At 35.6% G+C, this 18,860-nt stretch overlaps 1 protein-coding gene and 1 long non-coding RNA gene across 2 annotated transcripts in view; both read left to right on the plus strand.

Annotated features, from left to right (window-relative positions):
* LOC136823593 (uncharacterized) overlaps window positions 1-18,860 on the plus strand; it is a 70,493-nt gene that overhangs the window by 16,307 nt on the left and 35,326 nt on the right. The window contains exons 5-14 of the mRNA XM_067079775.1: window positions 3,781-3,827; window positions 4,288-4,441; window positions 6,381-6,469; window positions 7,211-7,254; window positions 7,461-7,562; window positions 8,393-8,418; window positions 9,119-9,238; window positions 9,703-9,750; window positions 10,350-10,396; window positions 11,026-11,159. Coding sequence (XP_066935876.1) covers window positions 3,781-3,827; window positions 4,288-4,441; window positions 6,381-6,469; window positions 7,211-7,254; window positions 7,461-7,562; window positions 8,393-8,418; window positions 9,119-9,238; window positions 9,703-9,750; window positions 10,350-10,396; window positions 11,026-11,159 — 811 coding nt within the window. The remainder of the gene's footprint in view (window positions 1-3,780; window positions 3,828-4,287; window positions 4,442-6,380; window positions 6,470-7,210; window positions 7,255-7,460; window positions 7,563-8,392; window positions 8,419-9,118; window positions 9,239-9,702; window positions 9,751-10,349; window positions 10,397-11,025; window positions 11,160-18,860) is intronic.
* On the plus strand, window positions 15,375-16,619 carry LOC136823596 (uncharacterized). Its single transcript, XR_010849052.1, has 2 exons — window positions 15,375-15,966; window positions 16,341-16,619. It is a non-coding gene; the product is annotated as an uncharacterized lncRNA (long non-coding RNA).

Below are 18,860 nucleotides of genomic sequence, written 5' to 3' on the forward strand. Positions count from 1 at the left end.
AATTAGCGTGTTGTGACAAAATTCTTTTGTTTCAAGCCTGATTATGCGCAAACTTTTAAGGCTTATATTTTGGGTACACCTCTCCTATACGAAAAGGTACCTATATCTTCTTGCTCAGAATTTCCTAGCGATTCTATTGATATAACCGCATTATGACCGCATCATTATATGGAAAGATAGAGCGCGAGAAAATTATAACTTCATCTTCATCTTACTTGACTTCTGACAGTTTTACAAGAACCAATTTAATATAATTGCGTTAAGAATTTCTTTTGCTATACATTAGTAAAAATATTGCTCCTTATTCTTAAAAATTGAACTAGTAATCGGCAAAAAAGGAAAAACAAACTTTCATTTTTATCGTCAAATCATGTGGAAACCGTCCGATTTGTATGACGAGCCGTCTTTTCTGGACTTTCAGTTAATGACCTAATCAACGTTTTTAAAATAGAATTTTCAATAGAAGTGATCGTTGAACTTTGAGTAATCAGAAAAGCTGTTTTTCCATCTCTTTACATTCCTCTGCTTGAACTTTGGCCAGAAGGAAGGAATTTCGCAAAAACAAGATGGCTGACTGGTTTCTGTGTATTTGCTATTATAATGACCCAAAGAATGGCTTTAAAATACTATGTTAGAGAATTTTTTGATGATTAGAAATAATTTTCTAGCATTGTAATAATATGACAAAACTTTAAATCTATACCATTCTTTTTTGTGGCCTGACTATTTTTAGACTGGCCTGGCTCATTGTTTTTGTCCTATTTTTAGTGAACTGTCAGACTGTGTTTTTTTGGAAATTAACAACTCCATCAATATGACCAAAACATTTTGTTCAGCCATCCTTACTCTAAGAGAGGCCATCATAGAATGAACTTCCTTATATAGGATGAACCATATTCATGTATACACTCCATCACAGAGCCTATTTGAGATATTTTACTAACTAGCCCAGAGAAAAATTTAAAACCTTTGTTATTTGAATGCATGCCTTTTAATACTCAAATATAAAAAAAATAACAAAATTTTAACTTGGTCATTAGTCAAAAAAGTCATTAAAATTGATTAGCCTCTGCGATGGAGTGCAAGGCTGAAGGCCACATGAATATGGTTCATCCTATAAAGGGAAGTTCATTCTATGGTGGCCTATCTTGAAGTGAAGGTGGTTGAACAAAATGTTTTCGGCATATTGATGGAACTGATTAAGGTTTTCAGTTAGTTTACCTGGCTTTATGTTTGTTCAGATGAAAAGTATTCGGTTTAATATCACTCAACTGATTTCGATATAATTTTTTTCAATTTATTTTATAGGTGTAAAATATGTATATATAATATAAAAAAACATCAAAATAATCAACCATAAATTCTGTATACAGTATATATCCTGCTCCTTGAAAAAGCATTTCAAAAACAGATGGGCGACTTCAAATCGAGGATATCTTCAACAGACAAGATGTATTATGATTAGAATTGAAATATATACATCTAACACCCAATGCTGAAAAATATTTGTCGCAATGATGTTTTTTGAATCATAACTTTTTTTTTATTGTTTGATTAAAATTCATCAATTTATGATCTTGACCAACTATAAAATTTGAATAAACAACAATTCATTCCTATTAATTTGAATTTGACTTGATGAATTTAAATTTTTTCGATTTAATTTAAAAATTTTAGAATCATATTTCTTTTCAGTAATATATTTTAGCAGCACAGAATGATATTATCTCTTTTATTTTAGCTATAAAAAATATTTTCATTTATTGGAATTTGAATCTAGTTTTGCACCTTAAATTCTTTTCATTTTCCCAGAAAACATCAAGACTGAAGAGCTTCTTTCATCTTCATTGCCTTTGGCGCGTTTTACAAAAAAAATGTTTCGTACGGTTATCTTTGGTTTTATTAGACTAAATAAATTTTGGAACTAACAGAGTTCATAGATCAATATTTGAAGACTTTGGTTAGTTATTTTTTCGAATTTAGGACCCAGTTTCTTATATTTTCCTCTTTTTTCAACTTGTAAATGACAATATGGTATTAAAAATGTATTTACGAGACTTGTAATTTCAATTGTTCAAATTTTTATGAATTAAATTCAAGAAATATTTCTGGACTAGCAATTAAATCATGAATTTATATATGATGGTACTAATGGTATGGTTTATATCTGTAACAAAAAAAAGTTTCCAATCTTCTTTTTTATAAAGTTATCAGGGTATAGCCGGTGTTTCGTCCGGTTAAAAAAAGTAAGCGGGTTTTCAAACTCCATAGGCCGTAACTTTTACACTGTTTGAGCAATTGCCCGGCAAACTTAGACATTGATAACCCATAGGTAGGGGATCATTTTGATACAAAAGTTATTTCAAAATTTTAAGTTTTTTTTTTAAAAAATTTTCAGACTTTTTTGGGACGGATTGGTGACCGGGTATGCAATACTGTATGCAAGAAAAAGCTCCTCTCTTCAGTCTTTTAAGACTTTAAGGAGATTGGAGAGTGTCCTAACCCCCCCAGACGGAAATTCTAATTTTACAGGCACTAACAGGGTTTACAGCGCCCGTTTGCTGCAGTCCCACTAAAGAGTCTTGAAAATCCCCTGAAATTCTCGATGAGTGATCGGCTCCCGCATGTTGGAAATGATCTAAAATCATTTGTTTAAGAAGTTAATACCCTTGACAGGGTAAATAAAATTATACAGATCATGGCAAATAAAAATATGACTTTATTAATCATTATTGTAAAGAAGTACATTTTGAATGGCCGAGTGGATAAGGCCGAGGATAAGGCGACAGTCTGGCTAAAGCGATAATATCGTTTTTGAGAGTTTGAATCCTATACGGTGGGTTGAAGTTTGTGTTATTTTGTCAGCATTGGTTAAACTTTTTCTGGTTTTATGAGCTCTTATTGATATTTTTGAAAATTCCCGTTATAATTTTAAGAAACAAAAATTTTCTAAAGTAGTGTCACCTCAAGGCAGTTTGACTCAAGTACAGTATTTCAAAATGGATCAGGCTGGTTAGCGGGTAAGAGTCAAGAGTCAAGAGTCACGACTTTCTCTTCTCTTGAAAATCCAGTATTCCAAAACTTTCAACTAAAAAAGATGCATAAAAATCGACTTTCGTCTTTTGCTATTATCTTACAAACACTTTTTTCAGAACCACAAGTGAAAAAAAGGAAAACTAACTGCTAAAAAATGATTGACAGGTCTACAAAATGATTGACAGGTGCGGGTTTGCTCGCGCGGGTTAGAAATTCCCGTGAGCAATCTCGTTATTTATCAGAATGTCTGCCACCATTTTTGCCACCATCTTCGTAGCTTACATTGTAATTTGCCGAGCGGTTTAATATGTGGTTTATTCCATTTAATTTTGGCCCTTTTTTACGTTTTAATTTTTAGGTTTTAATCGGATAGCTTTGCAATAAGACATACCTTATCAGCCCTTTTTACACTGGCCCTTATTTAATGCTGGCCCCTTTTACGCTGGCCCTTATTGCCAATTAGGGCCGTAAATAACGCCAAAATTTGTTAGAATGGCTATTTATGCTTCAATGTACATTTTCCAGACCTTAAAAATTTGACTCTTCTCAAAAAAGTTTAATTATATAATAAACTTTAAGATGGGACATGCTTTGTTTAGTCCTATAAAAGTTGCCACGGGACCTGAGACTTGGCCCCCTACTAGTATTGACGTCACTTACAACCAATCAGCTCTTGGGTCCGTGATAAAATGTCAGAATACATTACAATGGTCCATATCATGAATATATCTCTCTTTTTTACAGATTGGATCTTGGTTAGACACTGGGCTTCTTCCTGCTGTAACTTTCAGGTAAAACTCTCGAATTCTTTCACATGTTTACAGCCAAAACGTAAGTTGAGATCTGATCTCATAACAAATCATCCAGTCTGCGCATACAACGCTAAAAGGGTTATGACGCATGTGACGATCTGACCTGGTTGCCAGCCAAAACATTCAAAACCGCGTTGATTTTTGCTTAATAACGAAAATGAAAGCGACTTGGTTATGTTTATGTACTGTTTATGTATATGACGCTTGATTTTGCCGATTGTTTAGCTTAAGCCAATATTCAACCCAAATCTGAATGAGAAAGATCAAAGCGGTGCGCAAAGCTGGGCAGATTCTCGTGCGAAGCCATGGCATGAGTCATGAATACGTGCTATGTGCAGAGTATCAGAATCTACTCGGAGATTAGTAAAAATCGCTTATGCTGAAAGTGAGCACAACTCTAAAAGTTCCACCGGTATTAATCTCTTAATTCTCTTAACAGTTTGGGAGATGACTACCGTCCTGTTCAACTTCGAAAAATAGTTCTTGGCTACCCTTGCTCTGCGAAACAATCTGACTTCAAGTTTGATCTTGCTTTGAATTACAAACTCAGTAATATCATACAAACTTACTCAGAAAACAAACCAACTCTAATCGTAAGTTATGTTTTTTTGTTTTTTTTTTAACAGCTTTTTATCATACACCAATCAAGGAGACTGGTAGTCTAGTCTAGTTTTGCTAAATATCATATGAAAATAGAAATTTCAAGGCCTCTTTCAAGAATGGAATCACTCAAACTTCTGATCGAAAGAGAATATAAAAACCATTATTGTTGGAGAGTAAATGAAATTTTTCTCTATTTTTCGATGGGTGGTACCGTAATAATAGTTTTTATACCGGGTGCACCAAAAAAAAGTATACAGGTTTGTCGAGTCAAAAAATCATTAAAAACAGCAATCACGCTGTAAATAAGTCAAAATGACAAAAACACAATTTTATTGTTTTTTTGATTCTTTTCTTCTTATTTACATTTTGCCAACAGTTTCTTCATCTTATTTGTACATCATGAACATTTTCAACACGAGAAAACTCAATGCAGACCCAAGTTCTTTGAGCAGCTAGTCGAGGAATGGTGTTTCAAAAGTTTTCTTACATAGCACACAAATAACATCAAAACCTCTTGGAGATTCCCAAAACTTTTTTTCAGCTTTTCCAAAAATATTATCCCACTTGGGAATAGCTTATTTTAACATATTTCTGATTTCCGTAACGCATTATGATGAACACTGTTGCATTTTTTGTTTTTTTATGTGTAAATAAGGTAAGCGTCAAGAGAAAAGTTTGCTCGCTGTTTATAATGACTTTTTGAAATTTTGACATGGAAAAAAAGTCAGTTTCTTTCAAATAACTTTTGAACTACTTTTTCAAATTTGATGTATGATAGCTCAAAATTCAAGTTAGATCATCATCTATACGATAAAAAAGAATGAACAAAAAATTTAAATCCTGAAGCTCACAATATCTCGACAAACCTGTATACTTTTTTTGGTGCATCCGGTATATATTCTCTTTGCTGATAAATTTAAAGACATCAAATAAAGTCTCAAAGGTCAGAGATCAAGCTAGAAAGTAATGCTTTAACGAGATAAACTTTCGCGGGGATTAAATTTCGCGGATTTCGCGGAATTTGGGTGTCATCCATGAAATTAAGTCCCAATGGAAATTTGGAACGGCCTCATCCGCGAAATCTTTCTAAACAAAATTCAAAATATGTCAAATAAATACTATTTCAATGGTTACTTGCATAAAGAAGCGCAAATAATGCGTATTTCAACAACCAACATGCTTGATTTGACAGTAAAAGTCACAAAGTCGTGAAAATATTGCCAACCGCGAGATTTAATCCCCGCGAATTATCCCATTAAAGTAGTGAAAAGAAAAAAATAGAGGGTACAGGACAGGGTTGCCACGTCTGCCGAAAATGTCTGGAATTTAGCAAAAGTCAGGAAATGTCTGGAAAGTCTGGAAAAAGTCTGGAAATAGCTTACCTGTCTGGAAAAAGTCTGGAAATAGAGAAACATAATACTGTTTTCACTGTTAACTTTATTATCTTTGTTAAAGACAACCTTAGAATTGGTTTTTGTACGTTTTTTTACTTGTATATACTTTGTCACTTATAAAAAAGTCTGGAAAATATTGGTGTTTTTTACCTAAAGTCTGGAAAAATTTGGCGAATTTAAGCAAAAATATCTGGAAAAAATTGAGGTTTCTGGACAAAAGTCTGGAATTTTGAAAGTTTCCTACCCGTGGCAACCCTGCAGGAGTCACCGCAAACTCAGAGACTGAGATGTTGATCTTGGTGGTAAGTAACTGGGAGTTGAGAGTAGGTTAATGGGAGCTGAGAGTAGGTTGAGTAGGTGAATGCTTAAGCTCTACTTAAGCATTCAATCTCTCGGGTCTAGCGCAAATAGAAAAGGAGATAGACTTTCTCAGTCGTGGTCCCGCTGAGTAATAGTTTGAATTAAAGAAAGATTGGAATATCAGAAGTTCCAATTAGCGAAAGTCCACTGTTCTTATTTACTTTCTGCTTCTTAGTTTGGTAACACGCGTAAAGGTGTGTCACAAGCAGCTGGTATTTTGGTCAAAGATGCTCGTTTCGTAATGAACGCACAACACAAGCAGACGTATGTTTTGTGTTTTAATTTTTACCATCATCCTCTACACGTTTTTTTTTTATAAGAACAAACTATATAAGAACATAAGGCTTCGAGGCCCAAAAATTTAAGAACATTCTAAGAACATACTAAGGCTTTGGAGACTTAAAAACATGCAATTTCTTAAGAAATTACATCAAAATGCTCAAAAAATGCTGAAAATAAGAACATTTTAAGAACATTTTTAGGCTTCAAATCCAAAAAACTAAGAACATCCGAAGGCCTCAAAAAAACTTTACGTTTTTATAAAAAAAAAAACGTGTATGATTCATTGTGTTGTTTTGTGTGGCAATGAGATGCTTCAGAATATAGGTTTTTATAAGAGTTTATGTGTAATTTACTCCTCTTGTTTTATTTCATTTTTATTCGGGCTATGGTTGAAGGATATCATTTATAAACGTTATCTAATTTTCTGATGGTGGATTGGCGGCCGCCCACGCTAAAGCTTTAAAGGAGCATTTGCTTACATAGAGTTTTAACAAAAGAAAGAATAACTTTTTCTCTCTTCCATGTCACGCGAGCACAAATTCTGAGAAAACATATTGTCTATTGTTTATTGTTTATTCTGCTTTGTCAGCATGGAGGGGCGCCTCCTTTCTATACATAAAAAAGAAGTTCCTTAACCAGTTGCTGCACCTGTAATTTTCACACTCAGCATTTAAATTACCATTTGATGGAGATGCTTTCATTGAACCATCTCTTTTTTTTCAGGTTAACTCGATATGCTAACATAATTCATGACTCGAAACTGCAAGGTATCAGTTTTATACCTACAGTTGACACTCCCTAGTTCGATGTTCTTCTATTTAATACACTCCATAATTCGATAATATTAAAAGCAACCATCAAAATTAAACCCTCATAAACGACGCTTAGATACGCTTCTATAATCAACAAATGCAACGACTCCCTTTCATTGATTCACTCTCCAAATCCTAGGGAACTTCTCTCATTTCTACAGAGTTGGTTATTCAAGGTGTTGGTTTTCACCATGCTGGCTTAGACAACGATGATCGGAAAAATGTTGAAGAATTATTTCTGAATGGACACCTACCTGTGTTATGTGAGTAAATATATCCTTTCCATCAATAACCACATCGCGCGCCGCGAAATTTAAATGAGCCGCGAATTAGCAATCATCATTATGTTCAGGAATATCATATTATAGCGCTCTTTTTTAGAAAGAATTCCTCTAAATGTTAAATGTACCTCTGAGATGAAAGATCTGGTTAAATGCGAACTAAAAGTTGAGCGAAACATCTGACATCATGCCTTTTTTACCCTCTTTACCTATATTTTCTATAAAAAACTCAAATAACATGCCAGAAATAACACGAAAATTAAAGGATGCGCGAATCACTTCTTTAATGAGGTGCGTGAAAATAAGAAAAGTGAAAACGGTTTGCGCGAAAAAAAAATGGGTAATAGTCTACAAATTCAGAAATATTTAAACACTTTGCAATCAGATGTTTGTTGTCCAGTAAGATTCCGTTACCGCTTAACGTTATATTTTCAGTGTCGAGGAACCAACGCTAAGGAGGTCATCTTATTTACTTGTCTTTGTACCTCACATTTTGTACACTACAATGATCCTGGAGACAACATAAAATGATTTACCTTGTAATTGGGCTCTTCCAGAAAAAATCCGTTCATGGGGGGTGGATGATATATTATTTTTTTCATGAATTACCCCTGGACATTTTGATTTTTAACCCCCTGGACATGGGTTATCAAATCAACCCCGTGGACACAAAAAATTACCCCTGGACATTGGAATTTACCCCCTGGACATTGCAATTTTTTGGTATTTTTTCAATACCCCTGGACAATTCATCCTCCACCCCCCATGAACGGATTTTTTCTGGAAGAGCCCATTGCTTTTCTTTTTTTCAGTTTGTACAAGCACCTTAGCTATGGGGGTAAGAAACCTTGCTTATTATTCATGATTGCTACATATTTGTAGTCCTTGTTGGTAAGATATTTACTAATGAGATTTTTTTGGTAAGATATTTACTAATGAGATTTTTTTCGGAGAAGCAAAAGCCAAAGCAAAGAAAAATTGATATAATAGGTTTGAGGTCGAGTTTTTTATTTTGACTTTGAGTATCAAGGCTACTGTTATACTTTATCGATTAAAAATCGTCGGCTTAAACTTTTGTCACCAATCCTTTTCTCGTCACTTTTTATCGACTAATTTTCTACTGATAAGGTATATAAGAAGGGTTGCCTTTACGAGACGAACAGTGCTTTTTTTCTCGACACCGCGTAATCGAAAAGAAAAATTGCATGGTGGGATGGGGGTAGTCTAATAAGAACTTTGGTCTGCTTAGGTTTCAAACACGTTTTACTATGTTGCCCGGATCTTCTACAATTATGGCGCCATCATAAGCACAAAGGGAATTTCCCAGCAGAATTTTAAGAAAGGCAGGAAGTTTTTAAGTGCCCTACCTTAGGGTTGGAAAGCAGAGTTTGAACACTGAGTTTTAACATGAGACTTAAAACTTAGAAACTTATGATCTTTGGATCCAAAAGCTTGTGAATTGCCCGGTTAAAATACACAAAATTACCAATATATATCGACTATAAGATAAGAGAATAATATAATAACTTGTCATCCAGGTCAATCTACCAGCACATCTGGTGATCATCAAAGGAACCATGTATTATGGTATGGGTGGATTCATTGAATACAGTGAAGCACAAATATTTCAAATGATTGGAAGAGCTGGCAGGCCACAGGTACTCGTTGATTATTTGTAAAGTTTATCCTAATAAAAAAAGGATGTCCATTTCTTCATCTAATTTGTAAAGTAAAAGAGGTATTTTTTTCAAAAAGGTCAATACTCGTTACCAACTTTTCTCGGGATTGGCTCATAGAGTTTTTTATTTTTTTGGCATAAAGATGCAAAATGGTGATACCCGATTTTCATAAAACCAGATTCCCTCGAGTTTTTTATTAGTTTTTTTTAGATCTTTTGTACTAAAAAATCTGTCTCTAAATAATCGCCAAAAATCTGATCGAGCACAATTTTCAAAGAAACCTTTTTTCGTCGCCAGACCCTGAAATGTCCTTAAAAAAAGTGGTTGTTCGGGAACTACTCGAGATCATTAAGTTTCTCCTGACTTTTTGTTTATTTTTGATTTAATATTTTCTGTTGATTAGCCCGGTAGGTCCATAAAAGTATCACTTGTTTCTTTCATAGTTTGATACCTCGGCTACCGCTGTTATCATGACTAAGCAACAAAATAAGGTATTATTTTAGGATAATTGTTCTTCTTTGGCTTTCGCTCTAAAAATCATTGTTGCCTTTAGTATTAACCATTTTGAAATATCTAAATTTCGGAAATTCCTAAGAATACTCATCTCTCATCAAACCACTTTTCTTATAAAAAGGATTGTATTGTTACATAAATGTCTGATGTTTTATGGACTATGATTTATTAACTGCATTATATTATTGGCGTAGTGGTATAGTGGTTATCATCCTTGACCGCCTGGGAGGCCCGAGATCGATACCTACCGTGTCTCTACGATTCACTTGGCAAGCGAATATACCTTCTCCCGAGTCAACCCATGCCATGTGAGAGGAATTGGGTACCATTACTCTGATACAAGAGTGTGGGTAGATTAGACAGACATTGTGACGTACCGTGGCACTCATAAGGTTCGGCCTCGCGTGAGCATCGCTCTCCCAGTGTCGCTCGAGTGTCATAGTATACGCCATGACTTGGCAGCTCGCGTCTGTCAAGTCGTAGTGTCTGTCAGCGCCGTGATTCCTACTCCTTCGTGGGTAGGACCCATCCCGAATGCATTCGGAGGGCTCTTATCTATCTGATATTTTATTTTAAGGAGAAATACCAAAACCTCATCTCTGGTACACAACAAATTGAAAGCAGGTTTGTCGAAACGTTACTTTTGAGAGCTCAAGCTATTTTCTTGTCTCCGGTTAGAACTTATTTACAAAAAAAAACTGACAAAAATGTTTTCTTTATTTTTCATTACCCCTTGAAAATCTGAATTATTAGTTTAACCCATTAAGTGCTATTTCTTTCTGGTTAGGCGAGACCAATTTGATTAGTTTTTTTACGGGCCGACCGACCCTGAAATTCCAATAATCGATAATTCGGTAGTGCATTTTTATTTTCATTGCTTTTACAAACTGCCAAATTTTCAAAGCTCTGGTAGTTTTTTCCAAGGTTTTGAGAATTTTGTGTTCAATTTTTCATTTTATCCATAAATTCGAGCTTTTTATGTGTTTTTATTTCGCATTTTTGTCAAGATGTAGTAGATTTTGCTGCCTTTTTAGGAGATTTCATGAGATTTCATAGGTAAAATTCTACTTTTATTTTTATTTTTTTCGCCCACCGACCGACCCTCTTTTTGGGTAGCTTGGCCCGTGTAACAACAAATTAAATTGGCCTCGCCTTATCAAATTTTCAAATATTTTGCTATCATTTTATCCCAAACTGACTAAATGATTCTCACCGGGTCACTGAGACAGGGGTGTTTAACTGTACCGTTTTAGTCTCCATTTGCATCTCACTGAACATATAAATGCTGAGATTGTGTTGGGAACCATTACTGATTCAAACATTGCACAAGAATGGCTGAAATCGACATTTCTTTACGTTCGTATGTGTGAAAATCCGAAATTTTATGGTAAGGATTCTTTTAAGGGGGGGCTTCCGAGGGCACAAAATACCGCAATACCGGTACTTTCATGAAATACCGACCCACCGGCCTAAAATTTCTCAAATAGCGTTCAAAATGCTCCAATGAGTACCGGAATACCGGCAATACCGGGTTCTCGAAACCCTCCCCATTGTTACATCATTCTTTCATATGTTTAGCTCCTTTTCTCTCTCTGCCTCCCATCAAATTCCATAAAAAGTTACGCGTTATACAGTAATATAGGTTTTATATCTTAATGCGAATAGTGTTGCGCCATAATGTTCGTCTAAACTATAATCTTACCCGTTATACCTTAAATTTTCTCTTAAATTTAGTCGTCAAATACACATTTCTTTTATAAGAACAAACTGTATCAGAACGCAATTTTTAGGCTTTAGACTCAAAAAGTAAGAGTCGAAGGTAAAGGCTTCAAAAATTTTGGATGTTCTTATAAAAAAAATGTATATGCAAGACTACATCAATATTCGAAGAATATTCTACTGTATTTCATATATCATATTATTATTATTATTCACATATCATATTTCTAATCAAATTTTGCGCGAATAAACATGATTCATATCAAACACTTTTATTTCTTATTTGCGATGTGTTACCCACCCACTTCTATGAAATTTCCTGAACTACAATGGGTGCCGAAATATGTTGGCAATCTTGGGTATTTGAACAACGTTTTTCAGAATTTAAAGCTTGGGCGAGAATTGTAATTTCAGTACTTCCACTTTGTCCCAGTGGATTTTTCGATTTGGGAGGGGTTGAGTGGCTTCCAGGCTATGTTCTCAGTCATATTGGAGCATTTAATTTCAAGTCTTAACCCTTTGACTCCGCTGTCGACCGCTGTGTTTGACCCTACAGCGCGCGGTTTTTCATAAAAAGTCACCTTTTACGCAAACCGGTATAACTTTTAAACAAAACAACTTCAGCTAAAAAGTTATATATCTTTGAAAAGGAAAATTTATCTGCTTTCTTCTGAGCCATAACATAACTCCTATACTGCATTTTATCTCAGTCAAAGTTTCAAAAGGTTCAACACTACATTTTACGACACCGAAAAAAAGTGCAAAATATGGGCCAATGAAAATCTATTTTTTCAAAAGCTATTTTAGTGAAAAACAAATAAAAAACTTACAGAACAGCAGTAGAAGACATTGATGTGTTGAAGGATAAAAAAATTCTGCACTAAAACTGCCAAAATACTTGAAGAAATCTCAAATCCTTACCTCTAACTTTCATAACAGTCATTTCACCGCCTCCATCTTGAATTTGAACGTTTTTCAAATGTTTGTTTTGATTGCGCACTTCATCCTAACCCTTTGAAACCTATACTTTCCGGAATGGAAATTTATCGCTCTTTTCAAATATCACAACCATTTGATTCTCACAACAACAGAAAACTAAATATCATTGCTTAAATGACCATACATATAAAAGACGCGTATACGCGTCTCTCGTATATAGGCGCGGACGCACATGTGCGTCCCGCGTGGGCTAAGGGTTAAGTCTAATGTTAAAACTCAGAGTTAAAACTCTAAAAAATCACTTGCCGTTTTGAGGGAGTTCCCCTTTTGTGCCAAATATTTCGGCGCCTATTGTAGAACATGTAACATCTCAGAAAATTATACCAAGATACTAAAAATTACTTTTAAAAAGGTATAATGTCTTTAGAGATTTTTCGGGATATGTATACACGTTTTTTTTTAAGAAACACACTTTTAAGAAACATGAGGCTCAGAATGTCTAAAAACTAAGAAACATCAGAAGAAACATGCTGAGGCTGAGAATGAGAAAATAACATTTTTTGATTCGTTTTTTTAAGAGCCATTTATAAATCAAAACAAATGTTTTTTTTTCTTTGCATGAAAAATAGGCTGATGCCAAAAAGTTTAGAAACATTTAAGGCTCAAATGGCCGATTTCTTAAGAAACATTGAGGCTGCTTGATAAAACTAGTTTCTTAAAAAAAAACGTGTAAGGCCTGGTAAAAGTTTTATGTAGACTGATGGGAAAAAAGTAAGGACGACTTTTAAAAGTTGATTTCATCTCTTACTCGATTATATCAGGACATGCGGCTTCTTTGAGCCTAATCCTCTTAGATCCAGTTTAGCCGAAACTTTGGTTAACTATATTCAAACTGGACAGGATTTTAAGCTTTAAAATGGCCGTATTGTCATGAGGGATTTATATGTAGAAAAAATACGTAGTTGAATGTGAATAAAAAATGAATTATGGATGAGATCAGTATATCTCAACGAAATGGAAAACTCGATGGATTCTCAACTAGCGCTCGGCCGAGCAAGACCTGGGACGAAAAACCCCCCAGAGTCACTTGGAGAATCAAGAGTCGCGCGAACATAGACTTCTGCGGACCCCGTCCTAGGGACCAGGTCTGCCAAAGCCTACTTCCGCGATCGATCGCAATTTCCCACCGTTTAGTGATGCGCGAACCATGGTCGCATGCCTGTTTAGCATATGCCCGCGTAGAGGATGCCTGTGGATGGACCACGGAAGCCCAGACGATGTCTTTTTAGAAGATGCCCGAACCTTAGGTCGAAAGGTGATCACTAGAAGCCAAGTCGCTATCTCGAGATATCGACAACGTCTGGACGCAGACTTATGTATATAGAGAAGTATTAATTTATCGTAAGCTGAATGTTATTTATCTTAATGGAACTATTTATGTGAAACATGTATTGAAGAAAAACTAATGTCTGCTTTGCTCTACTGTCACTCTGAATTCCACTGTACATTCTAGTCCTCCCCGTCTTCTAATGGCGGGTCAGATCACAAACGCCTGGGGCATAAAAATAAATATTCGCTTATCGTGCCAGGAGAGGACCGCGCAACCTCTCCCGCGCGACAGTATTCTCTAGTAAGTTAGAGTATGGGTTTGTTGTAGCGCATCTTTTTCTTTTGTGTTTGACAAGTTATGTAGAGAGCTATGTTTCGAAGCAGATGGAACATTCTTTTTACCATACCAAAAAGTGTACCATGGGGTTTTGGTGTACAAGCGGTATGAAAAGCCATAGTTTTAAATCTAACTTTCAGAAGAAGAAGTTCAAAAGAATAAGGGGGTGTTCGTACTTTTACGGTGTCACGGGATTAGCCCTTGTTTAGTACGGTATTACGGGATTTGACGAAAAAAGAGACGGGTAAACGGTTTTTTAAAATCAGACGGTGACGGTATTTAGCCTTTTTCGCCATTTAGCCTTTTTCGCCATTATGCCGGTATTTTAACCTCTATAAACCGGTGTGACGGTGTTATCATTTTTTTCAATTTTCGGGATTCAGCAAAAATTCTGACGGGAAAACGGTATTTCGGACGCCTACAAACCCCTCCCGAATAACCCAACAACGATTTCACAATGTGGAAGAAATTTCAAAGTCAAGAGTTTTGAAGAGATGTTAAACAAAGAATCTTCAGTAAAACTAACAAACACTCACAAAAGAACAAACCCAAGACAAACCGACAAACAACCAACAATCCACGTGATTAAGATATTAGTAGAGGGCATTTTGTAAAATCGCTCGACTGTTTTGTTAGAAGCACTTGTTATACATTTTTGGAAAGCTAAGGGGTAGGGGAATCGAAATTACTATGTTTCCAATTTTTTTTCGGACACTTTGGTGTGATTTTCGGAAAAATATGACGGTCTCAGGCAAAATTATAGGGTTAAAAATTAATGAAAATTTTAGGTCGAGAAAACGGAGACCTGTTGTATATTTTTGGAAAGCTCTCAAAAAATTAGGATTAGAGATATATTGCAAGTATAGGTGATTTCAGTACCTAACTCGAGATATTGAGCTTCAAAAAGCGCAAAAACTGGACAAAATAGCTGTTTCTGGCTGAAAAACACGGTTTTCAAGGGTTAATATCTCGATTTAGGTACAGAAATTACCTATACTTGCAATATATCTCTAATCTTAATTTTTTGAGAGCTTCCAAATAATATACAACAGGTCTCCGTTTTCTCGAGCTAAAATTTTCATTAATTTTTAACCCTATGACTTTTGCCTGAGACCGTCATATTTGTCCGAAAATCACACCAAAGTGTCCGAAAAAAATTGGAAACATAGTAATTTCGATTCCCCTACCCCTTAGGTTTCCAAAAATGTATAACAAGTGCTTCTAACAAAACAGTCAAGCGTTTCCAAAAAATCGAACAAAATTCCCCCTACTATATTGACAAGGGGGTGTAGAGACCTGTTTCGAAGGAGGTGGAACCTTCTTTTTACCATACCAAAAAGTGTATCATGATTCTCTGGGTTTTGGTGTATAGACGGTACGAAAAGTCATAGTTTTCAATCTAACTTCAAGAAGAAGAACTAGACAAAAGAATAAGAAACAATGATTTCACAATATGGAAGAAATGTCAAAGTCAAGAGTTTGAACAGAATCTTCAGTAAAACTAACAAACACTCACAAAAGAACAAACCCTAGATAAACAATCGACTGTTGAATCAACATGATAAAAAAATGTATCAGGATAAAAGATCACAATTATTTCTTCACAACCGGAGATGAAACAAGTCATCGCTGTAATGTTTTTAACACTCTCGATTATCGCTACCAGCCTGATTTTGCAGTCCAACGCTCATGGCTTGAGTTACAATTACTATGATGAAATTGCACAATCTTACTGCGCAAGTCGGTACAAACAACCAGCTTTTATTTTCGCTATCAGAAGAGATTGTGCTGGAGTGGGACCCCCTTGTATTGAAATTTGCAAAAAAGCAACTCCGGAAGCCATCAAAACGATCAATTACCAACAAAAAAAGTGAGTCCATGGGATTTGACGATATATATTTTTTTAATGACCCTGAATAAAAGCATCTGCATCAATCGCCCCCTGACACAGTACATTTTTATCAGAATTCTTTTAATAATACCCCTGGCCCATATATCTTCCACGTACCCTCTGAACGGTTTAATTATGGAAGAGCTCAATCTACTTTTTGATCCCATGAAAATTTTCCATCTTAAGTATTCCCTGAAATTAGAGTACTGTTGCTATTGTTTTTAGAAAAGGCGCTTTAGTTTTAGATTAGCTAGACCGATAGAGGTTGAGGTTTCCCATGTTGAACTGGGCTGAATGTAATTCAAGCTCGGAATTGGAACGTTAGTATTTCCACAAACTTCCTTCTATTTCAGCCTTGCTTGTTTCGATGCACTGAGCATAAACAAAAAACACAATCATCTTGCTATCGACACCACTAGTCGACAACCAGATGCTGGGCGGGTTGCTATGACAACCTATGGTTACGGAATGGGTGGCTGTGTATGGAAAGCAAATCATTGTGGACCCAACTATTGTTGTTGTAGGGCTTATTGATCGGAGCTTTCAAATATCACAATTTGATTAATTTTTTCAATACTTTATTCTGCTCTATCCTGACAGTTTTTGAAATGAAAAAATTAAAGCCCAAATTATGACAATACTTTGAATTTATTTTTGATCCTGCTTACTTTAGGGTAATAGAAAAATTACCATGAATATCACATCTTGGGCTTCCTTTGAGATACATGCTTTAATCATAAAGGTATATTTGGGAATAAATACCATGATACACGTTTTTTAATAAGAACATCCAAAATTTTTGAAGCCTCCGGATGTTCTTAGCTTTGTGGGTTTTAAGCCTAAAAATGTTCTTAACATGTTCTTATTTTGACCATTTTGTGAATATCTTGACCATTTTCCTAAGAAATAGGGTTTTTTTTGTGAGTTCACAAATTCTTAAAATGCTCCTAACTTGTTCTTAACATTTTGGCCAGCGAAGCCCTATGCTCTTATATAGTTTGTTCTTATAAACAAATGTGTTTGTAGATCGTGCATAATCATTACAATTCTTAAAAATTTCCTTGATAAATTAATTTTTCCACATGAAATTTTCACTACGTTTCACATATATTTAGTATGAAAAAATAAAGTGTTTTCTCCTGTCAGACCTACAAACTACAAAGAGTGGCTGAACTCTTTTTAAATATTTCCCTACTATAGGGGAATATTTGTTAAAACGGCCTTTTTCCGTCTTTTCTTCTTCCATTTTCGATGTTAATGTTTTCTTTATTCGTGCTGCAGTCACGTGACTAAAAATCGTCGCGAATATTTAGCGGGGAAAAAAATAGTATCCTTCTATCAAAATATGGCAGGGGTTTATTTTTACCAGCTTTTCATAAAACAAATGATTGTGTGTAAAGCTCAGAGGACTGCCTGAATTTATTGTCTTTCCCATAAGGAGAAGAAGAAGGGTGGAGAAAGAAGCTGAAACACATGGAAATCCAAACCATTCCTATCTTGACTTGAGAAGAAGGTGAGCATAAATTTCTTTCTGATTTCCATCATGGAAAAATATATATAGAAAAGCTTGTACTCTTCTCAATGCCCCATTTTTAGCCTTGATGCCAGATGCTAAAAAGAAAATATATCATAATAGATGCTTTTACTCCCTGTTTACCTTTTTGTATGCTCCCCTCCCTTGTATCTTTTGTGCACTTTCTGGGATCCTTTGGTACGTTTTGTGTGGTCCTTTTTGTACACTACCCATGGTCCTTTTTGAATGCTTTCAGGGTACCTTTTGTACGCTCTCCGTTGGTCCTTTTTGTGTGTTTCTGGGTACCTTTTTGTACGCTCCCCGTGTACCTTATTGTACGTTCCAGTGTATCTTATTGTGCCGTTCCCCGTATACATTATTGTACGTTCCCCAGTACCTTATTGTATGTTCCCCGTGTATACCGTGAGATTGGGTAACTTGCATCAGTGGAGGCTAACATGCATAGCCCTCAAATGAATGACCCGTCTGGTCATTAAAATACAAAGTTATATAAATCAAAACAAAAATGGTAGAGTAGAGCCGCAAGCAGAGCTTACAGATATCTGTAAAGCCCGAAGGGCTAGATAGGCGACTTTAAAGCTTTCTCCAGCAAAAAAAAGTGAAGCAAAAATTTGACTTTCTAAATTTCGTGCCGATGGATAGGATCTAGCATTTTAATTGTTTTCGAAGTGCGAGATCAAAAAAAGTAGGCGGCAAACGCTATTTCACATCTCTCAAACCCGTGAAATTGCATATTTTAGTCACGTGACTTTGGTAGGAAATCCTTCCAAACCTAGGCTTCACTTTTCGATAAAAGCCGCAAATCTAGCACTTCCAGCTTTACAGATCTGTGGCAGAGCTAAATATAGTTTATTTTAATGACCAGTCAGGTCATTCATTTGAGGGCTATGCATGTGGCCTCCACTGATGCAAGTTACCCATTCTCACGGTATCCCTTATTGTACGTTCCCTGTACGTTCCCTGTAGGTTCCCTGTGTACTTTATTGTACATGCCCCTTGTACCTTATGGTACGTTCCCCGTGAACCTTATTGTATGTTCCCCTTGTACCTTATTGTACGTTCCCCTTGTACCGTGAGAAAGGGTAACTTGCATCAGTGGAGGCTAACATGCATAGCCCTCAAATGAATGACCTGTCTGGTCATTAGAATACAACTATGCAGCTCCGCTGGAAGCTCTACTCTACCATTTTTGTTTTGATTTAACTTTGTATTTTAATGACCAGACAAGTCTTTCATTTGAGTGCTATGCATGTTAGCCTCCAATGATGCAAGTTACCCTTTCACACGGTACCTTATTGCACGCTCCCCGTGAGCCTTATTGTATGTTCCCAGTGTACCT

The sequence above is a fragment of the Clytia hemisphaerica genome, unplaced genomic scaffold, assembly GCF_902728285.1.
Source record: "Clytia hemisphaerica strain Z4C2 unplaced genomic scaffold, Clytia hemisphaerica genome assembly, whole genome shotgun sequence".
NCBI lineage: Eukaryota > Metazoa > Cnidaria > Hydrozoa > Leptothecata > Clytiidae > Clytia > Clytia hemisphaerica.